At 37.2% G+C, this 26,603-nt stretch overlaps 1 protein-coding gene across 2 annotated transcripts; it reads left to right on the top strand.

Annotated features, from left to right (window-relative positions):
• The first annotated feature begins 348 nt into the window (after window positions 1–348).
• col1a2 (collagen, type I, alpha 2) lies at window positions 349–26,603 on the top strand. Of its 2 annotated transcripts, XM_052136223.1 has the most exons (50): window positions 349–543; window positions 2,263–2,264; window positions 3,406–3,441; window positions 3,755–3,838; window positions 4,420–4,470; window positions 4,737–4,781; window positions 4,965–5,018; window positions 5,107–5,160; window positions 5,587–5,640; window positions 5,811–5,864; window positions 6,336–6,389; window positions 6,764–6,808; window positions 7,003–7,101; window positions 7,208–7,261; window positions 8,023–8,121; window positions 8,216–8,260; window positions 8,796–8,894; window positions 9,499–9,552; window positions 9,651–9,758; window positions 10,290–10,343; window positions 11,347–11,445; window positions 11,577–11,630; window positions 11,873–11,971; window positions 12,449–12,502; window positions 12,609–12,662; window positions 12,746–12,799; window positions 15,740–15,793; window positions 16,343–16,387; window positions 16,485–16,583; window positions 16,666–16,773; window positions 17,433–17,486; window positions 17,591–17,644; window positions 18,968–19,021; window positions 19,185–19,238; window positions 19,372–19,479; window positions 19,941–19,994; window positions 20,097–20,150; window positions 20,262–20,423; window positions 20,514–20,621; window positions 20,715–20,822; window positions 21,815–21,868; window positions 22,049–22,156; window positions 22,345–22,398; window positions 22,502–22,609; window positions 22,701–22,754; window positions 22,855–22,962; window positions 23,341–23,587; window positions 24,327–24,511; window positions 24,674–24,916; window positions 25,624–26,603. In XM_052136223.1, the coding sequence occupies exons 1-50, from the start codon at window positions 474–476 to the stop codon at window positions 25,768–25,770; spliced, it is 4,053 nt and encodes a 1,350-aa protein (XP_051992183.1). In that variant the 5' UTR covers window positions 349–473; the 3' UTR covers window positions 25,771–26,603. The 2 variants fall into 2 exon arrangements, with proteins under 2 accessions (XP_051992183.1, XP_051992182.1); XM_052136222.1 differs by lacking the exons at window positions 349–543; window positions 2,263–2,264; window positions 16,485–16,583; ... (2 more) ...; window positions 17,591–17,644; window positions 18,968–19,021 and having other exon boundaries at window positions 3,305–3,441.

Here is a 26,603-nt window from a genome sequence, read left to right as displayed (position 1 = left end):
CGGGTAGCTACATTGTGAAGATGCGTTAAATGCGCAAATACGTGGTATTGTCCGGTTGATGCGCACAGAGCCACCACAGAACCCCTGCAAGACCCGTCCATCCATCCCACATGGGTGAAGAGCCATTTCTCTTTAATTTCGGCCATGTCCACGTCCTCAAAAGAATGGATCTAATTAAATCGTTGTCCTCGTCATCATTGTCAGAGCATTGCCAAAGTCTGGGCAGGGACGAGGGCAGTGCTAAAATGAGAGTCATATAGAGTCTCTCTCTCTCCCATTGGTTTGGGGCTTCACTCTGGACACGCATTCAAGGGAACCTCCTGCCATATAAATAGGGCTGGTAGGTCTATACTATTCTAGCATCACGGCTGCAGGTTCCTGCGAAGTCTGGAGTTTATACCACAACTGTATGCCAGCTTGAAGTAGTTAAACCAGGTCACTGCAGCACAAGGAGTCTGCATGTCAGTTTAGACATGCTCAGCTTTGTGGATACTCGGATTCTGTTGCTGCTTGCAGTGACTTCATACCTAGCAACATGTCAATGTAAGTTTCAAATATGTTGTTTTTTGTCTAACCAAGGATCTTAAGGCATTTTCTCTCTCTTCAACATCTGGATTTGGCTGAACTTGGCTGGGAATTTACCTCAAGGAAAGCTAGAGCTACATCTGAAGAATTGAGGCATTTTCTTTGGCTTTCAACAGTAAAACGGATTTGAGTAAAGGATTATTCGTGATCTGTGGATATTTTCATCTGTTGCGCTTGAGAAGCGGAAACACATTGCATAGTTATCAAGAATTTGCCAAATGCTGAGCTGGAACTATATACATGTAGATTAATTACGCACAGGTGGTAAAATGCATGTACTCTTTAAGTGTAGGTTAGGGCGCTGTAACCCATCTTTTAAAAAAGCAATCCAGCAGATTGCTTTTTAATTATAGGGGTTTGTAAAATCTGCCCCCTGCTGGCTGAAGTCTGTAATAACACTTATATCATCCTAGTAAATTATCAGTTAACAGATTTAAATTGTTTTCATTATACAAATAATAAAAACTACAAATATAAAAACTGTTGATAAAACAATTTTTTTTCACTATGGATGATATAAAAAATAAATCACAAAGCATATAAGCACAGTAACTTAAAATATTGTTAATATTTGGAATAGATTGTATGCAACTAAGAACACAAAAGCGTCTTAGAATAAATTAAGTGTTATATATTTAGTTAAATAATCTCGGCTTTTATTATTTTATGACTTACTTTTAGAAGACTAATATGCGTAATTAGGTCATCATCCTGTGGTCACATACTCCACCTGGTGGAGAATACACGACAGGACACGTAGTTGCTACTTACAGGATAAAACGTCACTTAAAAAGTGATTGTTATCGTTGTTTGCATAGCAACCGGAAAGCCTAAGACAGTAAACAATACTTGATAACTTATACTATTGTGACTCATTTATTTAATAAAATAAAATCATTCTAGGACATTGTTTGCAGAATAACAGTATATATATAGATATATAGATATATAAAATGTTATATATGCATTGTAATCAATAAACTACATATTTTTTCATCCAACTATTGGGAAATAATAAATAATGATTTTAAAGCCAAATATTAGTACAGTATGATTTTTTTTACAGATGTAAATTGGATAGTTATTAATTATCAAGTACTTTAGTATCAATTAGTATTCAATTTATTATTTGAGATAATAGTGTCAGACAACACTACATTTCATATACAGCCATTCTTACAGAAGCTCAATCAAAAGTGGAAATTTGACATCTTCTAAATTAATAATCTCGCTTCTTTTGCTTTAACGTAATTTCTATTGGTTTTGCTCATTACATCAAATGCAGTTGCACAGATTGAAATGTACTTACTATCAGGGCATCTCATTCTGGCAACAATACAATATAACAGAACCATGCATCATGTCTTTGTTTCAGCACATTGGTTGTTAAGCTTTTGGATTATTTACAGTATATTCTTATAATAAATTACACACATTTCACATTTATAGTAATCATAAATCATTTTGCAACTGAAACTTCAGCTGCATGTATAGAACAGTTATAAACAGTATTTAAATTTTTTTTTTGCTTTCCTGTTGTTTAGAAATGTTACTATATTTCACCATTATGTGGGTTGCAAAACTCTAATCGATCGCTTTCTGTGTGTTTCCCTCTCCTTCTCTCTCTGTCTCTCTGTTTTTACGTTTTCTTCCTCCACCCCCATTCTCATCATACAGCGGTCAGTACACTTGCATGGAGTTATTGTTAACAACTGTATTAATTGAGATATTTACCTGATCTGTTCCCAAGTCTCCAATTGGAGGATGATATTCAGTGTAAAGATCCCTCATGCCAATTTGGTCAATCCCAAATTTACGAGAGCATTTTGGAATATTGGGATTTCTGGTTTTTTTTTTTTTAAAGGAAAGCTCCATTGGCTCAAGCTAATGTCCGTGAAACTAGAGACCACCCTATCCTGCCTACCAGACAGCTTGGGCACAATGGACCTTTTCAGATGGCCCTCTGAAGAGGTGGATTCAAAATAACAAAATCAACGTGCCGCAGAAATTCCTTCGACCTGGTGGATTTTGCCCAGCAGTTCCACCAAGCTGTCGTGGACATGCATAACAGTGTGAAATTATATAGTGTGAAATTGGAATACAGTTGGAAATTTGCAATAATTCTTTTTGGGATTGAGTCAAATTGGTCACCTGAATATCAAAAAAACTATTGATCACTAACAAAAGTAGGTGCTTAAAGGAGTGTACTGAGAAAGTTCAAGGTTAGGTCAGTGGGACAGGCTGACTGTCCTGATTTTGTTTTGATGCGAACTAGGCCTTTGCACTCCTTATAGCACTTTACATGTGTATCTTCAAAGCACTTAGTTAAGTTTACACAACTATTATCAGTAGTTTTTGGCATGCAGTTAATGGTATACATCTGATACATCACATAGTGCATGGTTATTAAGCTTTTGCTTTAGACTAATTTGCATATTTGATGTTTAAAGAGCATAAGAAATGGTTTTGATATGAGATGTTACCCATCACCTCACTTAAGAAACCAAGACAGATGGAATAAATTAATCCTGGATTTATTTGAAGTAGTTTTATCTGAAGTTGAGCATTATTTGTTATGTGCATGGTGATGGCTGTTGTGTGGCATATCTAACCATGATATTAAGTTTGAGTTCATGTTTTCATCAGGTTTAAACAGGCCTTCTAATAAATGCATCATAAGCCATGCACTAAAGTCAATGACATATTTGTTTGCAAACACTCTTGGATATAACATCAGATTGTTTTTGTTTTTTTAGACTATTGTACTTTAGATTATAAGTCTGTGTTTGTTGTTTTATGCTTATATATTTCTATTAATAGGGCCTCAGGGGACCAAAAGGACCAAGAGGTGACAGGGTAAGTGTATATTGGATACTTTTCAACAATATATTTGTATTATTTTAATAGTATATTTAAATGTCCAAAAGACTGTGATTGCAGTTCAGGCCTAAGGGAAACTTTATTGCAGGAAATAGACATTAACTCAAAACTAAATCTATAATGAAATAAGTATTAAGAATCATTAGCATAGTGAATAGTTAATGTCATCACAATAATTTTACCTCATGCTTTTAACACATGCTTAAATCAACTTATGATTGTTTTCTATATTTATATTAATACATTTATGAATAGCTTAACTTTGTTGTCTGTTCTTTTTCTCCATAAGGGTCCTAAAGGACCAGATGGAAAACCCGGCAGACCTGGATCTCCTGGGCCATCAGGCCCACCTGGCCCCCCTGGTCTTGGTGGAGTAAGTTTCCATTTCAAACGGCAAATTTTCTAGAGATATAAGCCTGTTTTTATACCCAGCATTTGAATGATTAAAGCAGCTAGTCATATTTTGAGCCTCGTGATCACTCCGTTACCCCATGACCCAGCCATATTTCACTTTTGACCTTTAACCTTTGACCTGAACTTTGAGTCCCCTTTTCAACTTGTCTCAAAATGGCTTCTAAAGGTGTAAGATTAATTTCTATTCATAGTTATCATTAATACAAGTAAAACCTGATTTAACAATCAGGTATATAGTGACAAATAGGAAACATTTTAAGAATATTTTTTGTTTCTGAGGAAATAAGAAAAGAAAACATGTATTTGCATAAGGGTGGTTGACCTGAAATTCCTTTGGGAAGTTATCATATCCTGTGGTGTGACATGCTATACTCCATCTAAAACTATTTTAAACAGCATCTTGCCATTTTTATATATACAGTAATTATTATCCATGCAGATTTAATAAAAAAAAAAGCCTAAAATATACACTTAAACCTAGAAATGTGCATGGAAATGTTATGCATATTAATCATAATAAATTATTATTTCATTTCATAGAACTTTGCTGCTCAATATGATAAAGGAGCTGACCCTGGCCCTGGACCGATGGTGAGTTCATGTTTCTCAGCTTCTTTTCTGTTCAGTTCCATTGATGTCAGACATTTCTATAAGTACTGAATATGTTGAAGTTTATTTTAATATTGCTTGTACAACTTAGTACTGAAGCTGGAACACAGCTTAGAATATTTTAAGTGAAATATTAGACCTTTTATTTTAGATAGGGCTAAATTCATCCTAGTTATAATATCTAAATCATTGTTGGTGATTTAAATGAAGAGTCCTCAGGCTGTTCAATCTCATTTTCACTTTCGCAGGGTTTGATGGGACCTAGAGGCCCAGCTGGACCTCCTGGTTCCCCTGTGAGTATTTTATTCTGGATTACAGGCATATATTTGATCATTTTTCAATCAAATATTGTAGTCCATGTCATGTAAATTATTGCAATAAGCAAGCATTTTACCAATCATCAGTCTGCATATACTGCACTCAGTTGGTATTTGTGGCCTTTACAATAAATAAAAGTGTAATTTCTCATAATGTAGGGACCTCAAGGATTCCAAGGACATGCTGGTGAGCCCGGAGAGCCTGGACAGTCTGTAAGTAATCTTGGTTTTACACAATCTCAAGTCTTCAACTGAGTTTAGAAAATGAACTTTAAACTTCAACGCTGATATCTCATGACAGGGGCCCGTTGGTGCTCGTGGCCCTCCTGGACCTCCTGGCAAAAATGGTGAAGATGTGAGTACTAAAATGTCATGTGATAATACTGAACTTCTAACTTGACCATACTTACAAGATGCATAGTTCACACTCTAAATTCTGATCTAAATTGCTGTTGTAAATGGACTATAAACCATCTGTGAGTGCACATTCTACATTAATGTTACGTTGTATGGCAACTGTACAACCCCTACACTAAACTATATTACTTGGCAGAATTTTTTCTAATTATTATTATAAATACAGTAAAGGTACTGTATCTACTTATTGATCATTGCTGTATTATATAGTTTTGCTGTTGCTGTCAATTTAGTAGAGCCATAAGCCATTCAAGGCTGTGCTGTGTGGTGATTTACCATGACCTCTTGTGGCTTATTGCTTTAACTTACTCTACCCAAAGATATACATAGAGTTTTGACACCTCATTTTATAATTCTCTCAAAGGGAAACAATGGCAGACCTGGAAAACCTGGTGATAGAGGAGTCCCTGGAGCTCAGGTAAGTACAACATCAAACAACACTTTTTTGTTTATACCAAGAAACATTTTGTCCACCTTAGTATTATATTTTACAAGGTGGTATCCATAGAGTACAGTTTAGATTGTGTTCTGGTAGTGATTGACAGACTAATTTGTGTGAGTGGTTCATCTTTCCTCTTTCTTCTACAGGGTGCTCGTGGTTTCCCCGGAACTCCTGGACTTCCTGGCATGAAGGGACACAGAGTAAGCACTGTGGAAAACTGATGACATTGTTCATACATTGAGCGTAAAATAACCTGTTCCAGAAAACACTGGTAGACTCTGGCCGTCAGATTGAAATACTAAAGACTAAGAGTGGGCAATGAGAGAAACAAGCCACTACTGATGCAGAATTGACATAGATTGGCACAATTTGAACTAAACCAAGAAATAAAATGTTTTATTTGTTCCTTGCCCTCCTAAGAAGTTACAAAGCCTTCTGAACCTTGCTGTTGTGTACTAGTTGTGATGCCCTGGGGCCTCACAAGACCAAAATCCATCCTTGCCAAAGACATATGTGCTATATTATGTGCTTTAAAGGTGAACATCTGACCAAAAAAATGAAATTAGCCTTCAGATGTGGTTTCAAGTGCTCATGCTGTACAGAGATAATCAGTGTCTTTAAGCAATCCCTCATCTTCTAAGGAACTAAAATCTTTATTTCTTGTGCCTTAGGGTTACAATGGTATTGATGGACGCAAAGGAGAGCCTGGTTCAGCCGGTGCTAAGGTAAATTTGAACAAATATTGTTTTAGCATCTCATATTGTAAAGGAATGCTCCTGAGGCTTTCAAACTACATTACTGGATGCTAAATGCAATTCCTGGAATAACTGTTACTTGTTACTTTTCCTAACTGTATTTTAATGTGAATGTTCATCATAGTGTGTTCATCCATTACATTTCAAATTCAATTCTTGTTATTTTCAATGGCACTTTTCACAATACAAATGATTCTAAAGGAGCTTTAGAACAATTTGAATTTACATGATAAAAAAGCCAATTGGTACTTTTCCTTATACCTCAGAGCCCCATTACCAAATAACTACCAAAAATGTATGAATAACTTCAAAAAATAAGGTTTATGTTTAAATTTTTACAACAGGGTGAGAATGGTGCTCATGGATCAAATGGAAACCCTGGACAGAGAGTAAGCCAAACTTTATTATTTACACAGTGATCAGAAATATTTAATATATGCACCAGTTTTAACATAAGTGCAAATGCCTATATGAGTTTACATGGTCTACTTTAAACCTTTGTTCATCATGTGCATTAGTCCAAGTTTCTACTTGCAAGTTGCCTTTTCATGAGGTTCATAGGCATTGTCTTCTTGTTGCACAGGGTGGTCGTGGTCTTCCTGGTGAGAGAGGTCGTGTTGGCCCTTCTGGCCCAGCTGGTGCTCGTGGTGCTGATGGCAGCACTGGTCCTGCTGGCCCTGCTGTGAGTGGGCTGTCTGCTCTTTGACCCCTCTGTCTCCTAAAATGTTCCTTATGGCGTAATGTCAAAGTAATGTTGCGGAAGTAATCTATTTTCTGCACTCTCTCAGGGTCCTTTGGGAGCAGCTGGACCTCCCGGTTTCCCTGGTGGCCCTGGACCTAAGGTATGAGTGACAGCTGACGAAATCAAAACTTAGCACTTTACCCTACAATTTTACCTGGCACTAGAGGAAGCTAATACTGCCAGTGTGAAATTGAAATACTTATTTCATGTGATTTTAATCAAAACACAGCTGATCTTTACCTTCTTCATCTTAACCCTGCTCATGTTCTGTTGAGATAGACTTTACTGTCTACACTCTACAGAGACCCCAATGATGTACATGTCAAAATGAACCTACTATTTCCCCTTTAAATTCTTAATATATTCCTCTTACTTAGTCAAAACCAAGTAGACAGAAATTATTGAAGCTTTAATATTCTGTTTTATAATTAAGAATGTTTATATATATATTTTTTTAAATGTGACTGGAATCCACTATAGTAATGTTCCTTCTGCTTGGAGTCAATACAACAGTTTGTAGAACAAAATAAATCCAAATAGATTATAGTGATGAGTAAACTACTACAGTGTTTACACCATTTAGGAAATCATAGCATGTAAAATTCATTGCATTTAGTCATGCTTTATATCTCTTATCTCTGAGTAACATTTTTCATGGAACACATGATCATTGTTATCCAGTTTATCAAATTTAGTTTATAATCTGTTCTCATGACATTAGCGGAAATCATATACGGCATTATCGACCTGATACTTCAATGTTAAGCATGTTTTTTTGAGATGTTAAAAGAGAACATGAGGGTTAAGACATGCTTTGAGATGTTGCCATTTGTAATTTACCTTATCTATAAAATTTGACAGGGAGAGGTTGGACCTGCTGGACCCAATGGCCCATCTGGACCTCAGGGACAAAGAGGAGAGCCAGGCACAAACGGTGCTGTGGGCCCAGTTGGACCCCCTGTAAGTGCATTTTAAATCATTTTAAGATCATTAGATCTGATTTTGGATTTTGAGCAAACAACATAATTACCTGTCTTTTATTGTATTTTTACAGGGTAACCCTGGTGCTAATGGTATCAGTGGTGCTAAGGGAGCAGCTGTGAGTACTCAACAATCCATACAACTTAATTTGAAAAAAATGTGTTTATATAATTCAAAGAGATTGATTCATAGATAAAGATAAAGCAGTTTAGATCAGAGAAGATCATGCCAATGTATACAGAATGTTAAGCAATGGTCTTGTCCTTTTTAAATGGAAGGATGTCTTGATTAAAACAGTTATGTACCTGGGATACACAGTCGCCGAATCCAAATCTCCCAAAGGCTTTTGACAGAATTTTGTGAACAACTATAAAAAATATATGTACAGTACAAGAAAATTTTATTTTATCCTATTCATTATTTATGATTTAACTTCATTTTAGTTAAAAAGACATTTGTCATTTAATATAATCACAGTCAAGTTTACTTAACTACATGTAACTGAAGTATCCATTACTGTATATTACCATATAAACTGAATCACTGAAAGCAGTATGTTTTATTTTGAAGTAACCCTTGCTTCGTTCATTTAACTTGAGTGTGAAATTGTATGGTGTTCTGTGTTTTTATATACTTTTTCATGTCTTTTACAGGGCCTACCAGGAACTGCTGGTGCCCCTGGTTTCCCTGGCCCAAGAGGAGGCCCTGGCCCCCAGGGACCATCTGGAGCCTCTGGCCCTAGAGGTCTTGCTGTGAGTACCATCCGAATAGTCTTAAACATACATGCCATGGCCCGATCACTATGTTCACGCTGTCTATCAGAGATGCCCGGAAATTCCGGCTGCTGTCTTTAATTTTTGGCTGTTTTAAATTTTTATCCCAATGCCCAGGAGCGATAGCCATCTTGGAAATTGATGCATTAATAAAGAGTGTTTTTCTGTACTCGCCTACCCCATCATGCACTATTCGGTGAGAAGCTATTTAGTGCAACCTCTCATATAGAACATGAGAAGAGGAGGATTAAGAGCATTGGTGTTAGGCAAAAATCAGTGGGATCATTGTTAGTATTCTGTTTTTTGCACATCATAATAGTGAGAATCAAAAAAGCAACTCTACTCAGATCTACTCTATTTGAAGAAAGACATATAGTGTAATAATTTATTAATCACTTATATATAAATAACAGTATCATATTAAAATAAATTAATTAATCGTGTGAAGGTTTTGGTTTTAGCCTTTTTAATTTCTGTGCTTCTCTACTGTTTATACTTTTTATGAATATTTATTATTGTATTTCAGTTCTGTACAGTTCATGAGTAAATGATGAAATGTCCTTTGAACTGTTCTGATTCTCAGGGTGACCCTGGTTCTGTTGGAGTGAAGGGAGATGCCGGTGTCAAGGGTGAGCCTGTGAGTACGCACACTGTCAGTCATCTCTCTATGTTTGTAGCATACCATGATTGAGTGCCACTGTTCACTTCCTTCGGTGCCTTTTGTTTCCTGTACAGGGTAGTGCTGGTCCTCAGGGGCTTACTGGTCCTTCTGGAGAAGAGGGCAAGAGAGGCTCAACTGGTGAACAGGGGTCTACTGGACCCATGGGTATTCGAGGAACAAGAGTAAGTTTGATCTCATGTTTTGATATGTAACCAGATTTATGGGCATGATAGGAAATAAAGTGATGTAATGGAGGTGCCTTAAAGTGGTCATGAGAAACTAAATCTTACATTTCAATTATAAGCGTCAGATATTCTTTTTAATATAAACTTTGACCAACAAGGACCTCAAGTAGAAATATAAAATGATAAAAGAAAGGAGGAAAAACTGGATCCCTTTAAATCACCACATTAAGTTTAAGTGGCCAAGGGGCAGATAAGAATAAATAGCTTTCAAATACTGTTTTGGTTAGAATGTGTGCTAAAGCATCACAGGAAAAATAAGTACAGAGCAACAGTAAAGAAAACAAAAAAAGTAAATTACAGTATGTAAAACCTCTTCCACCAACAATAATTATATATATTTAATGAGCTTGATGTCATGGTTCACTTTTAGTACAAAACTGTTACTTAGATCTGGTTATAGGCTATATGTAATTGCTCATGTTTTATTATTTATTGTAATTAATTAATTTATGTTTGTGTTCCTCATAGGGAGCTGCTGGTACCCGTGGTCTGCCTGGTCAGTCTGGAAGAACAGGCCCAATGGTGAGATTGCGAGATATTACCACTGAGCAGCTAATCAAACATGGAGTGTGTATGAAAATGTACAGTTATTCTGTGGATGCTCTCTAAATTAATTTGGACATAAGCATAGATACCTAATCATCAAATCAATTAAGTATCATATTCATTTGTGTTACAGACACAAACATGTAAATTAACTGGTTTGATTGAAGTCAGAATGATTATTTAACATCACTGAATAAACATGAATATATTGAGTTAAACCAACAAAACTCATTTAAAGGCTTTGATCAGTTAGAAATAGCTCCTTAAGGTAATTTTTTACAGTGCACATTTTGGACATTTTACAATATATACTCAATTATATAGTAATCTGGAGTATAATATTTATCAGCAAGGTTGCAGCCAACACTATATCTTTTAGAAATGGTTAGTCCCACTTTTGGGCAATACTCATAATATTTTATTATATATAAAATATAAATTGATAAATTGTCACACATTATACATACATTTCTGCATATACATGGTGAAATTATGTATTTTTCACATATCCCAGCTAAGCTGGGGTCAGCCATGATACAGCGCCCCTGGAGCAGATAGGTTCAAGGGCCTTGCTCAAGGGCCCAACAGTGGTGTCTTGGTGGTGTTGGGGCTTGAACCCCTGACCTTCTGGTCAGTAACCGCTGAGCCACCACTGCCCAAGTACTTTAAGAGCTTAGTTTTGCTTGGACACAATGTGAATAATTTTTTTTTTTTTAGCTGGCCGCATAAATGGACACCTTTAAGACTAAGCAGTTTAAGACTCTGCCAAATAGTTTTATCAACAGTCGACGAAATAAACGTCCAAATATATCCTAACATGGCAAGCACCCATTTACAAGCACCCACCTAACTGCTTATAGCAAATAGTTTGGACTACCTTATCAGTCTAGCTCATCAATACTCTATGAATATTTCCATGAACTATAAGGCTTTTAATGAGTCCCCGTGCCTGCACTGATCTATGATACTTGTCCTTCAGGGCATGCCTGGACTCCGTGGTGCTACCGGTGCCGCTGGAGCCCGTGGACCTCCTGGAGATGCTGGTCGTGCTGGAGAGCCTGGTCTTACTGGGGCCAAAGTGAATATCACAACTCTCTTCTAAAACACAAAAAGCCTTTCATCTCTTGTACAACCATGTTGTAGTCATGCTATATAAGATCAAGCTGTTTTTAAACATGATTGCCTGACCATGATCTTATACTTCTACAGGGTCTCCCTGGTAGCCCTGGCAGTGCTGGACCCCCAGGAAAAGAGGGGCCTGCTGTAAGTACATACCTGTTTATTTCAGTTAATTATCATGTAACTTATTATATACACACAATTTTGCATCATTGTACTATGTTGTGGTACTAAGGCACAGTAGTGGTAGTTCTATAGTACTTGTTTTATGCCTTGGTACTCTAAGGAGTAAAAACAAAATAAAATAAATTTGGTATTTTATGTAAGTGTACCATGAACATTGTGCTAAATGAGTGCTCATCACCACTTAATTTCCCACATTCTAGGGTCAAAATGGTCAAGATGGCCGCACTGGCCCCCCTGGCCCAACCGGACCCAGAGGCCAGCCTGGTAACATTGGATTCCCTGGCCCTAAGGGACCTTCTGTAAGTATTGACTGTATTTTGTGTGCTGCTAACTTTAATCTTTGATAAGAGATTAAAAAAATATCACGTCACGTCAAAATAACTGCAATACAATTGCAAATGAACAATATATTTAACAGTATATTTATTAATCTTGGCAAATGTACGAAAGTACACTTGCTCATTATTAGATCATTATACATTAACTAATGTTAATATATACATTCATTGTTAAAAAATTATTATTATTATTATTATATGTTGAAATTTAAATTAACAAAGTTAAATAAATGCTGTGAAAGTACTGTTCATTGTTAGTTCATGCTAACTAATTAACTAATTGTAATCTTAACAAAACAACCTTATTGTAAAGTATTATCAAACACTTAACTTAGCAATGATCGTATCAATGAGGAACTGAACCAGTGACCTAGCAATGCACTTTACGGCCTACTTAAGCAGTATGCACATCCTCGTTGACTCTTTGTCTGAATGCAGGGTGAAGCTGGCAAGCCTGGTGACAAGGGACCTGTTGGCCCCACTGGATTGAGAGTAAGTATTTTAGAGACAGTCTTACTATAAACATCCATCAGTATCCAGTCGCAAGGAGTGTTTTTGATGTTATCAAGCTGCTCTGATTCCGTTCCTCTTTCTTTAGGGTCTCCCTGGTCTTGATGGTAACAACGGCCCTGCTGGTCCTGTTGGACTTGCTGTAAGTAGGCCACCTCAAATTGTAATTAGCACTTGACTTTTTACTGTTTCTCAGTGGTATCTGATTGTTTTATTCTCGTTTAGGGTTCCCCAGGTGAGAAAGGAGAGCAGGGACCCTCTGGGGCTTCTGGTTTCCAGGTCAGTGTCTTGTCATGCTTGCTGATGTTTTTTTTAGACATAAGTTTTATCTGAAGATTAAAGGTGCACTCAGTAATATTTGATTTCGTTTTTATTTTTAAATTTTTTTTTCGATCGTCTTAAAGGTGCGCTCAGTATTTTTTTTTTATATCACCTGGGGGCATGGATGCACCATCATTCAAACGCAATAGTTTTCAGTGAATGATGCCATGGTACAAACTCACTACTCATAAACTGTGTTTCCATCCAAGGATTTTTTTTGTGGAAAAAGTATTAACGCATCAAAATAAAGCTGATGGAAATGCACATTATCGCAAAAATTTCACACATGTTGACATAATATTTTTCCGTTTAACTCTAGCAAATAAACTCTATGTCTATGCTTCAAATGTCAGGAAAAACTGGTTTGTAAACACTTTTTGTCAAGAAATGTAGCGTTGTGTGACAAAATTTACCCCAATCATTAACCTGTGTTAATCATTACGATGGTATACATCCTTGAAAGCCAATTTATTGTACGTGATTATGGATTGATCTTAACGGCATAGCACAGATCAGATGCTGCAAACATGACACATCCAGGAGTGCCAACATCCTGGAAGGAGAATTCTCGTATCATGCACATCGACAAGTGCACAGAGAACAACTTAATGGCCACTGTTTGTGATTAATTTAATCATGGTAGCCATCCATTTATTTATAAGTTTCTTTTCCACACCATTCAAAATAATAGACAGCAGTCATTGAATTAGCCCACAATACAAAAAACATATAAATTCTGTGCACAAAGATATTTTAAATTAAAAATAAATTCACAATACAAGGAGAAAAGCATCAGTGTGCTTTTAGCAACATTAACATATAGCTCAATTCTCTAAAATTGTTTAGCTTACTTTTGAAAACATGATGGCAAAATTCCCTGTTTTAAATTAAATAAATTAGCCTACTAAATGAATAAAGCGTTAAATTAAATAATGAATTACTAAAATAAAGAAAATATTATCTTTAGATCTATATATGCCTTTTCATTACACAAACTTAATTTAGCCTTAACCTGTTCTGTATTTGAAAAGTCAGCTGAATGACATTCTCAGAATATTCTACACTTTTCACGACTATAAACTATCAGAAATATTTGTCCAATGCTGAGTTCACTTTTGAACATTTTAAATATTTGAAATCAAACCCCCTTTAACTCTTCAGAAACTGCAAATTGCATTATGCCACTAAAATGTATTTTAGATGACAATCAAGTTCAGTTGGTCGTTAAAAGCTGCCGGACAAATTTGCGGGACATAATGCAGTTATGATGGCGATGCTTTAGAGATGACTGTTCAAAATAGACTATTGAATATCAGGAATGTATCATATGTAATCGCTGATAATACACCGCATGAATTCTTCTTTAATAGCTGTGCATACTGCATCTACACATTGATGGATGCTCCTTATTCTAAGACTGTAAGTTTCCGCCACTACTTGATGCAGGTTACCAGCTTGAACAGGGCATGACAATTCACTTTCAGGTCGGAACTGGTGGCAACCTGCGATAGGCACAACCTCAGGACCAATATCAGAAGGGCAACCGTCCTCTTTTGATTGCATTTATTGTGAAATTAAAATGACAGTAAACTGTCTAATTTCATTGAATTGTCTTAATACTCTCCCCATTTTACCAAAACGTCTGAGAAAAAAACATTAGGGACATCTGGGAGGTGAAAGGTGCACAATTGGCGATAAACACACATTTCTGTATGGAAACAGCTTAAGGACAGATTTCTGTTGCGATAAACCAAAACATATGTGACAAAGTGTTTTTTTAGGCATGATGTCTTCACGCACACCATTTTTATCGATAAAAGGCCATTTGAATAGAAACAGGCAGAAGACTGCAAATTTCAAAAAAAAATTTTACGCATTTTCACTTTTTTGATAATAAAGTGGATGGAAACTAGGCTATAGTCTCCTATGATTAATTTAATCCATGAACGAAAGTGTCCAATAAAAGGGCATTTACTCAGATTAGACGAGTCATGTGATCTCACGATGGCATCCCCTATGAGGGACCCTCTCCTTGTGGAATAAAACAGCTTTATAAGGTTAGTGATTTGATTGTAGTCTTCATTTCATGTGAGCGATGATGATTTTAAACTTTAAATGATGATTTTAAAATTGCTATTTATTCCTTTAGGCGTAAAGCTTTTTTAATGAGGAAAAAAGGACTGAGTGCACCTTTAAACCATGTATAGTTTTCACCTTAACGCAATCAGCCTTGGGAAAACCATAGACAATTACTTGTGGCATTTTCCACGTATATGGTACACTTTGGTGTCTCATTGGTGTCCCCACCAATTATTATCTCATTTAAATTCCCAAAGCATAATGTTGTATTGGGGTGGCACTGAGGCCTGTCTCCTTACAGCAAATAGGTCCTTGGTTTGAGTCCCAGCTGACCCTGAGCTGTTCAGTGTGAAGTTTGCATGTTCTCTCTTTGTTGGCGTGGGTTTCCTACTGGGTGCTCTGGTTTCCCCTATAGTACAAAAACATATAGGCTAGGTGAAATTACCCCTAGGTGAGAGAGTTAATGTGTCTATTTGTGTTAGCCTTGTGATGGTGTGGCCACCTGTTCAGGGCGTTTCACTTCCTTTGGCCCAGGTAAGCTGGAATAGGCTGCAGCACCCTCCGTGTCCCTACATAAGTATAGAAAATGGATGGATGATGTCCATCTGGATTTGTTGAGATGTTCATGTAACAGGGTTACAAAAATTGCAAATCTCATATAAGCTCACATGAGATTTAGTTTGACATCATGAGGTTCAAGTCATTAATGAAAAATAAACTTTCAGACCCTATTTCTATCCTACTTGTGGAAAGTACAGTAACTACAATAGTCTATGGCATGACACAGTGACTAATAATGTCTCTCATTTAACCTTACAGGGTATTCCTGGCCCCGCTGGGCCTGTTGGTGAGGCTGGCAAGCCTGGAGACAGAGTGAGTTTTTCTCACAATTAACACCTTGCATCAAATATTAAAAAAGGGGTTTGGTCTTGACTCTGACTCGACTAAGGTGGACTTGTCTTGAACCCATCCCTAGTTTTATTATATTTTTTAATTATATAAAATGATTTAAGATTCAATAAAATATTAGCAATGTGCATGCAAAAAAATCCAGAACTCAGGCGCTGAGTGTGGTTTTATTTATTTATTGCTTAAATAGTTTTGATTAGTTTTCTAATTTTTGCTCACTACATAATTCTCATACTTCCATAGTCCATCCATAGTATTAATGACTTTGCTATTATTCTAAATGTGAACTAAAGGATTATCAGGTGTATCCAAGACTTTGAGTGGTAGTGTGTGTTGTAAGGTTTAGTACAGAGAAAAAGATTCAGTGATGCTGAAACAATTATATTCTTCAGTGTGTGTTTTAGTTGTATTTTATTCTTAGCTGCCATCACGTACGCAGGTTTTTGTTCACATAATATTGCAATTAAATATTATGCAAATAAATAAAAAAACCTATTCACCATCTTTTAACAGGGTATCCCTGGAGATCAAGGTGCATCAGGACCTTCTGGCGGGAAGGTAGCCAATCCTTTTTTTATAAACATGTTTATTCACACATGATGATGCTCAGGGGAAACAATTAGCATATCCGACTGCCCTTTATATCACTGTGTAGGGAGAGCGTGGTAACCCTGGACCCGCTGGTGCTGCTGGCTCTCAGGGACCTATTGGTGCCCGTGGCCCTGCTGGTACTCCTGGCCCTGATGGAAACAAGGTAACATATCATTACACTCTTGTCATCCAGGCAAATAACATTTGTGAGTCTGGCTGGCAAAATCCTCTGATCTTCTTTTTAGGGAGAGCCTGGTGCCGTTGGAGCTACTGGTGCCGCTGGACATCAGGGAGCTGCTGGTATGCCTGGTGAGCGTGGTGCTGCTGGCACTCCTGGACCTAAGGGTGAGAAGGTAAGTTTAAGAGTCAATGTTAATGGTCACCAATATGATATTTACTTACAAAAAATTAAAAAAAAACAGTCCAACCCGAAAAATGGCAATCGTAATGTATGGTAAACTATATGCAGGGTAAATTCAGGCGGGACAACTGTTTCAGAAATTTTAAATCATATACTCACCCTTATGCTTTTCCCAACCTGTATGACTTTTTTTCTTTTGTGGAACACTAAAAGAGATATTAGGCTGAATGTCAGTCACCATTCACTTTCATTGCATATTTTTCCATACAATGAATGTGAATGGTGGCTGAGGATTGAGACATTCTGCCTAATGTCTCCTTTTGTGTTTCATGGAAGAAATTAAGCCATACAGGTTTGGAACAACATGATGGTGAGTAAATGATGACACAATTTTCATAATTTTTCTTGTTTGTTAATTATTTGTATTATGTGTACCAACATTAAATTAATCCTAAACTAGTATGGGATTAAAAATGGTCTCACTTCACCTGTATTCACCCTAATGTACAGCATTTCATAGTAGATATATAAGACATTTTATGTATATTAATTTTGTCAAATGTTTATAGATCAAGTTATGTACTTCTGTATGAATAGATTCCTGTAATGCACAGGAAGCAAAACCTAAAAGTGTATTTCTTTGAAACAAAGGGTGAGCTTGGATACAGAGGACTGGAGGGCAATGTTGGAAGAGATGGTGCCCGTGTAAGTTCCTACATGCACCTTTATCAAATATATCATTACATACCCAATAAAAATCACATATGTTGCATAGTCATGACTTATGGTGCTTGTTCTTCAATTTTCAGGGTGCTCCTGGACCCAGTGGACCCCCTGGACCCTCTGGTGCTAATGGTGACAAGGTAAAGAGCATTCTTTCTGCTGTTGTGTCAGATCAATGCTAAGAATCGTTGCTTTCACCAATATACAGTGGACTACATTTCCACCAGTGCAAAGGGTTTCTTTTTTCTTGTGGATCTTGCTTGTCAAATTGTACAGTACGTCATAATCAAGATGTGTCAAAAAGCAAGATATTACAAAATTAAAGAGTAGATTAGGTGACTGAGAGGAAGATCAAATAGAGATTCAATGATTGACATATCCGTTAGTTAAACTTTACCCATTAATGGAGATACCTGACCTATTCACTTATTGCTTGAAGAAGAAAAAACGTATCACGATATGATACAGTATAGAGAAATGTGTATTTCCTCATTGCTACCCTCTACTGGAAAGTTAAAACTATATTAATGTCATTCAAAAAGTTCTGGAATCACACAACAAAGAATGAGCCAAAATGAAGTTAAAGCCATTACATTAGATTAAATTAATTTCAAGATATATTTCTTCAGAATTCTCCTACAATATTTGGAAATATCTAACAACACTGAGTAACTGTAACTGGATGATGACCAGGAATCAAGCAATAGAATGAAGGTTACATTTAAACGCAGTTTAATGTGGCTCAAAACTAGCTTTTTCCCTCAAATGTGACGAAATTAGATTTTTGGATGACAGTGTGACAACGCCTTTATGATTTTTTGCAATGTGACTTGAGTTTGAACAGTCAGGTCAGAATTAAACATTTGTCAGAATTGCTCATTCAATAGAAACAGTATATCATGAAATATTAAATATTATTACTTTTATTCAACATGCCAGGATAATGTGTTTTATGAGTGTCACCTGTTTAGGCCAGTATCTAAAAGGGGCCATGTCTAAGTCATACAAACAAAACTAGGTACTTTGACTTAAATGTAGCTGAAGAATCTGAGTGATCTTCAAACTATTATATGATCTTAATTTTCTTGGGTCTTTTTTTATTTTGCAGCTAAAAATCATAGTCACAATTCATACGCTAAAATCTTTTGACTGGTGTCCAATTGTTAAGAGTGGGCAACAAATGGTTCCCTATCCGTTATCCCTCTATCCACTTGTACTAAGGAAACTATACTAAGAAAATAACTGTTTGATAATCAACATTGGAGACAAGTATATGGCAAAATTGTCAAATGTACAGACCTACTGTCACAAGTACTTGTAAGGATCATTACCATGAACACTATTAATTATATTAGTAGTATACAGCAATACAAAGCTTGTCAAGGATTTTTGATATGTAGGACATTCTTTGGATTCCTAACTAACTTTGGACCTCTTTGAACTTTGGACCTGGTCTCTTTCAGGGTGAGTCTGGCTCCTTTGGCCCTCCTGGACCTGCTGGTGCACGTGGTTCCCCTGTGAGTATTATGATCATTTCCATATCACATGTTGCTACCATGATCTTTTCTATCATGCAATTTCCCCACTGTTGAGTTATTGACTAAAGATATTAAAATATCTGTACATAGGATATAATGCTCTTCGGAATCCTTTTAATGCCCTCCTTGTCGCCTTTTTTAGGGAGAGCGTGGTGAGTCTGGCCCTGTTGGACCTTCCGGTTTTGCCGGCCCCCCTGTAAGTCCACCTGAATTCAGTCAACAACAATAGAACACCACTTAGTGCTTCAGACATTCAATTTCAAATTCCAAACTTTGAATACACATGCACTCTGGACTGAAAACTGTCAGTGACAAAATGTGTCTTTCAGGGTGCTGATGGCCAGACTGGGCTAAGAGGCGAGAAGGGCCCTGCTGGTGGAAAGGGTGACATTGGATCTTCTGGCCCTGCTGGTCCCGCTGGCAATACTGGACCTCTTGTAAGTTCATGAGATACAAGCGTACTTCTAAAGGGATAGTTCACCAGAAAATGAAAATTCTGTCATCATTCACTCACCCTTGTGTCCTTCCAACCCTGTATGACTTTCTTCAGTGGAACATAAAAGAAAATTTAAAGCAGGATTTTAGCCTCAGTCACCATTCACTTTCATTGTATAGAAAAACAAATCCAGCGCAAGTAAATGTAAACTGAGGCTAACATTCTTCCTAACACCTGTGACAGAATTTTCTTTCTGTAAACTATCTCTTTAATATTGCTTATGTATGTGAAGAAACATGCCTAACTTAGATGTAATTGAGAAAACGTCAGCAATATGGTAGCATTGACACATGTATTAGACTTAAACTAGACTTAAACTTTAATATATTTGAAACTATTGACGTACAGTATCTTGTTTTATTAGAGTGTATTCAACTTTTACAATGTCTTGCACATCTTTAGGGTCCTGCTGGTCCCTCTGGTCCTCCTGGTGCCCGTGGTGATAATGGACCCTCTGTAAGTATGTTTTTGGGATAATTTTAAGGCATTATCGTCTGCATTTTTAATTTGAATAGACTTCTCCTACGTTTAACTCACAAAGTTTTGCTTCTATCCTAGGGTCTGACTGGCTTCCCTGGTGCTGCTGGCAGAGTTGGACCTCCTGGTCCTGCTGTAAGTACCGTTAGGTACCTTTAAATGGCCTGGTTTTGGACCTTATGCTTCTGTTTTTCCACTTCCATTTCTTTATGGATTTATATAATATAGCTTTCCTCCAATCCATAGGGTATTGTTGGACCTCCTGGTCTCAGTGGTCCTTCTGGAAAGGATGGCCCTCGTGGTCCTCGTGGTGATGTTGGCCCTGCTGGTCCCCCAGGAGAGAATGGAATGATTGGACCCGCTGGTCTTTCTGGTGAGAAGGGACCTCCTGGAGAGTCTGGTGCACCTGTGAGTATCAAATCTGACATCACAGTCTTCAAAATATTACCAAACAGAGACTGCATCTCATGCTAACCTTTTATTCTGTTTAACAAATAGGGAATGCCTGGAAGTGCTGGACCTCAGGGTCAGCTGGGATCTCTGGGATTCAGCGGTCTTCCTGGCTCCAGAGGTGACCGTGGTCTTCCTGGTGGACCTGGTTCTGTTGTAAGTGCACTCTCAGTTATCGGATCAGCCTCCTGATTGTGGATCAAATCAACGTCTATTGCTGTAAATAAAGTGATAATTGGTGTTTCGTAGGGTGAGCCTGGAAGAGTTGGCCCTGCTGGTCCCCCCGGTGCCCGTGGTCCTGCTGGTAACAATGGTATGCCCGGCATGACTGGTCCTCAGGGTGAGGCTGGACGTGAGGTAAGTAACATTTATGGTTAATTCTTACAACTCTTTTACTATTACTATTGTTTTCAATGATGATTCTCATGACCGTAACACAGATAGTGAAAATTCATGGTTGTACCAAGAGAGTAATACTACGTTATACATTTTCTTTACATTGAAATAATATATAAATTTTTTACTTAATATCTAATTTTCACATTGCAATAATAAGAATATCACAATGGACATCTTTTTCCGTGCAGACAGCTGTTACCGGAAGCCAGTGATTATAGTTTATAAAGTTATAAATATGGATATTTTTCTTACAAAAATGCATTGCTTCACTTCAGAAGGCCTTTATCAACCCCCATTTTGATGGATGGATGCTTGGTAACTTTGCTTTGTTTAGTCAATTTGAATTTGTTTGTCCTCTAAATGCATACATTTTTCTTGAGATAACTACTCATTTCTTGTTCAGACAGCTATCAGTTATCAAAATGAAAACTGAAAAAAATTTTTTATCTTAAATGTGTTTTTACATTGCGTTTTATATGAAGTTAACTGCAGTTTTTGCCTCTTAAGAATGGTATGTCTTGCAAGGTAAGACAGTATGTACAATTGTTTGACATAGACACAGAATAGACACAAAATGCAATAATGGTGACAATCAACAAACCTTATTAAGGTAAAAGACAAGCTCTTAACATCACCACACAACAATTAACTAAAAGTGGCAACAAAAAACAACAATAAAAATGTTAATTAACAGCATAATTTATTTATGTTGCAATTCATGATGGGACAATACATTCTTCAATAAGTAATTTTAGTTCAGACAACTCTGTTAGGATAGTTAGGACAACATTTGGTGGAATATTGTTGGTCGAACATGTGTTTTTATGTAGATGCAAAGTAATTCCCATTTTGTAGTACCTGTGACTCAAAAACCCCCATAAGCTGGATAAAAAGAAATTAAATGTTTTACATTGTACAATATTTAAACATGCTTCTGTGCTGTTTTGTAGGGAAGCCCTGGTAATGATGGACCTCCTGGCCGCCCTGGTGTTGCTGGCCTTAAGGTATGCAATTTATCTCTAATATGAATTTTTGACCATGCATTTCATTGAATTTGTTGTGGACAAGCTTTATAAGACTTTAGTCTTATAATAAATCTCCAAGTGATTTTTATATTATCTGAACATATTCATAGAAAATGAGTGACATAGTAATGAAAATAAGAAATTTAACTGAACTGCCAGGGTGACCGTGGTGAGCCTGGTTCCGCTGGACCCGCTGGACCTGTTGGTGCCCCTGGACCCAATGGACCATCAGGCGCTGTTGGCAGACCTGGAAACCGTGGTGAAGCTGTATGTGTCACTGAATAAAGCCCCCTCATTTATGTTATCTTAACATTTTCTCACCAGTTTCATTCATTTACATTGCAGCTTCCAAATTAAGTTCTGTACCTCACATATGATAACTGAATTTTGCTTAGAGATCAAAGTCAATACCAGACCTATATTCAATCCAATCTCTCATTTACACCCTCTTTAAGGGAAATCCTGGTGCTTCTGGCGCTGTTGGACCTGCTGGAGCAAGAGGTGCACCTGTAAGTGTGTTGCTGTGTCAGTTGTCACATTTTTCATGGAGAGACATGATCGAAATTTCCTCCTTTCAATTGTCTGCTGTGTCTTTCTTTCGTTGTTGAGCAGGGGCCTTCTGGGCCTCGTGGTGAGAAGGGTGTTGCTGGAGACAATGGAGATAGAGGCATGAAGGGACTCCGTGGACATCCTGGTCTCCAGGGAATGCCCGGAACCAACGTAAGTGAGATTTTTTTTGTAATTTTAAACAACTTTGAGTATATCAGACTTGACTGAACAAAAAGTATTAACAAATGTAACTGTCTAACAGGGTCCTTCTGGTGACACCGGCCCTGCTGGTATTGCTGGTCCTGCTGGTCCAAGAGTAAGTAACTCTTAGTAGTTGTACGTGCAATTTCATGGGATTTTCATCCTTCATGAAATTTGGGAGGTGTGGGTAATGGTACTTTGCAATGTGTCTTTAGGGTCCATCTGGTCCTAATGGCCCCCCTGGTAAGGATGGTGTAAATGGCATGCCTGGTGCTATTGGACCCCCTGGACACCGTGGTCCACAAGGACATGTTGGACCTGTTGTAAGTAATTATATTGCGGCATTCCCAGAATACGTTTTTTGAAATTGAAACTTTTCACTTTATATTTCTAGAGATAACAAAGTAACCAAAAAATACCCCAAAAATCATCAAAAAGTCATAATTTACCTCCCCTCATTTTGTGTAACACAAAAGAAGTTGGGCAAAATGTTAGCCTAAGTCACCATTCACTTACATTTTATGGGAAAATATGCAATGGGGACTGAAGCTAAACTAAGATCTCCTTTTGTCCATGACTTTGGAACAATATGATAAAGACAGAATTTTCATTTTGGAGAAATGTTGATCGAATGTAGAGAAGAGAAATGGTTGGTCTTTATGCATAGCCATATATTCAGTCTGAGATATGCTTGACTGCAGGGTCCTCCTGGATCTCCTGGTCTTCCTGGACCCGCTGGCCCTGCTGGTGGTGGATATGACACATCTGGTGGCTATGATGAGTACAGAGCTGACCAGGCCTCTCTCAGGGCCAAAGACTATGAGGTGGATGCCACCATCAAGTCTTTGAACACTCAGATTGAGAATCTGCTGTCTCCTGAGGGCTCCAAGAAGAACCCTGCCCGTACTTGCCGTGACATCAGACTCAGCCACCCAGACTGGAGCAGCGGTAAGTTACCAAACTATTTCTGGCCTGCGACTCTTTTTTTTTCACAGCCTATAGAGCACATTCCCAATAAGTTTTTCCTAAAGAGAATTGATTATTAACAATAATTTATAAACCTTTAAAGACTCAGGAGAGCTCAGAGGTTGTTAATCGATGGTATATGCTACTGTTGAAGACATCGGTCCACGTTATTTTTATTTAATGTTTTTAAAATCGTGCAAATAGCGGATTTCCTGGTGAGGAACTAATTTTAATTTATTTATTAAATTATCCACCAATCAGAGAATCTAAGCAAATGAGCCAAGCAGCGACTGCTCACAATCTGTCTCTCTACACTCTCAAACTGAATATTTAGCAACATACTTTAAATATATTGATTTTATCCTTATAGTCAACAACTTTAAATCAATAGTTTAATATTTTCCAGTGTATTAAATTTGATCACATCATTTGCAATGTTACATGGGGTTGTAGTCCATTCCCTACAGTCTTGTACCTTTTGTCTTGTCTGATTTTAAAATAATATTTAGCATCAAATCAAAGTTTGTTAAGTTATGATTCGCATCGGAGCTTGTTGGTTTGGTTCAAACCCATGGAAAAATGAATGGGAAAAATACTTCCATAATCAAGATGGCTGAAAAAGTTTTCAGACACTGTTGTGCTCTAGTGCACTCCCATAATCTTATGTCCTCTGATCTACTACAAAATGGAAGGCTTGTTGTTTTAAATACCTCCTCTTTAGGTTTCTACTGGATTGACCCCAACCAAGGCTGCACCACGGATGCTATCAAGGCCTATTGCGACTTCACCACTGGCCAGACCTGCATCCACCCCCACCCAGAGAGCATCCCACGCAAGAACTGGTACAGAAACTCCCAGGACAAGAAACACGTTTGGTTTGGCGAGACCATCAATGGTGGTACTGAGGTAAATTGCAGTATTCTAACAGTTAGATAAGTCAGAAAAGACTAGAAAAATGAATAAACAGACTTGTCAAGATTTAGTTTTACTGTACATATGTTACGAGGGAAAGTCCATTTGTTTTCATTTTAGAAGTCCTAAGGTTGCTTTCTTTCATTACCTTTTCAGTTTGGCTACAATGATGAGACACTGAGCCCACAGTCCATGGCTACTCAGCTGGCCTTCATGCGTCTACTGGCCAACCAGGCAGTCCAGAACATCACCTACTACTGTAAGAACAGCATTGCTTACATGGATGCTGAGAACGGCAACCTGAAGAAGGCTGTGTTGCTGCAGGGCTCCAACGATGTGGAGATCAGGGCAGAGGGAAACAGCCGTTTCACATTCAGCGTCCTAGAGGATGGCTGCAGTGTAAGTTCTGATTTTATGCTTGGATTAAATAGATACATAAAGCAAATGTACCATCAATGTACCATCAATAGGTATAATGGACCCTTTTCACAGACTGACATGATGTGCTTCTTCCTTGTTTATCAGCATAAATCTAACAATATTTTTAATATTTTATTTATTATTTAGTGTAAATTTATAACATTATTCTTTGTGCCATACTACCCTAGCATAATAATGCTGCAATGGGGTTTCTATTGATTTCTCAATGATTTCTCTCTTCTGATTGCCGTAATCTATCTCTCTCTTTTTTATCCTCTTATGGAAAGTCATGGAAAGGTATTAGTGAATTGTTTTTATTTTGGTTTTATTTTGGTGTTTGAGCAAGTGGGAAAGATAAAATTATATTTGCTGTGGTCTCCAATTCACCACTGTAGACGTTTTCCCCACTATAGTATACTTCTGTGTTTCAATCCCGGAAATGTGAAAAGGGTGCATAATGTTGGAAGATATATATATATATATATATATATATATATATATATATGTGTGTGTGTGTGTGGAGAAATATGGAATTTGTGTATTGAGTAGAGTAGACTGTTAATTCATTAAGGTAGTTTTGACACATTACCATTACAGCATGTTTCTGTTAGTTTCTAGCTACTATATGATATGGTGAAAAAAGCACTTTGACTAATTAATTTTGTCTTTTTGTTGCATCCATGCAGAGACACACTGGCCAGTGGAGCAAGACAGTCATTGAATACAGAACGAATAAACCATCTCGTCTACCGATCCTCGACATTGCACCTTTGGACATTGGTGGCGCAGATCAAGAGTTTGGTTTGGACATTGGCCCAGTCTGTTTCAAATAAATAGACTCATGATAATTTAAACGAGAGAAAGAAAGAAAAAGAAAAATCTCTGCCCTTCTTTCTGTGTTTTTATACTGAATGCTGATTTTTTCTGCAAATCCACTTGCTTAAGCTGGGCTCTATCGGAGAGGACCAATGGACTTAATGGAGCATTGCACAATGCAAATTAATACAACTGCCCAAAGAGAAGCGGGAAAACACCATGTTCTGGGACATGTCATCATTTTGTAAAAATAAGTGTAATAAAAACAATGAAAGTATACATCACTTTGTGGTCTTTGTATATCTTCCAGAGAGGAAGTTTAAAACCACAATTTCCGTAAGGTTTAAACTACCTCATGTGTAAAAGATAATAGTAATCAACATCCTAGATGTCACTAGTTGGTACTAAGGTTTCAAGTTCTGCCCTGTTTCAAAGGTGCTCCAATACAGTGATATTATATGGTGCTAAACATGCAGCTGTGGAGGAAACCACTTTTACTGTATTACTTTGTGTTGTCTTTGAAGAATATTGCAAAGGTCCCACTGATAATCCCATTTTTAAGCAGGTGGAATAGTCCTAAACCTGATGTTTGTCTGGTTTTTACTTTTTTGGTTTTTGTTTTCTCAAGAGTTTTATTTTTATTTTATTTTTTGTTTTTTTAGGCATTACATTCTTTTACGCCCCCAAGTGTTAATACTGACAGCACAGTTCGTCCATTTTCAAGGGTTGCAGAGGCCTCTCTCAAAATGAACCACAAAGTTTATTGTACCTATTTTGTATATGTGAGATGTTTAAATAAATTGTGAAAAGTTCTGAAAATAAAGCATGTCCAATGTTCCAAAACACATTA

The sequence above is a fragment of the Xyrauchen texanus genome, chromosome 10 (genome assembly GCF_025860055.1).
Source record: "Xyrauchen texanus isolate HMW12.3.18 chromosome 10, RBS_HiC_50CHRs, whole genome shotgun sequence".
Taxonomy (NCBI): Eukaryota; Metazoa; Chordata; class Actinopteri; order Cypriniformes; family Catostomidae; genus Xyrauchen; species Xyrauchen texanus.
Note: the sequence above shows the minus strand (reverse complement) of the source record. Positions and strands in the feature narration are given on the sequence as shown.

Coding starts and splice junctions, on each gene's coding strand:
- col1a2 (XM_052136223.1), top strand. CDS start 474: ATGCTCAGCTTTGTGGATACTCGGATTCTGTTGCTGCTTGCAGTGACT. Junction 7,262..8,022: donor CTGGTGGCCCTGGACCTAAG/GTATGAGTGACA, acceptor AAAATTTGACAG/GGAGAGGTTGGACCTGCTGG. Junction 20,151..20,261: donor TTGGACCTCCTGGTCCTGCT/GTAAGTACCGTT, acceptor TCCAATCCATAG/GGTATTGTTGGACCTCCTGG.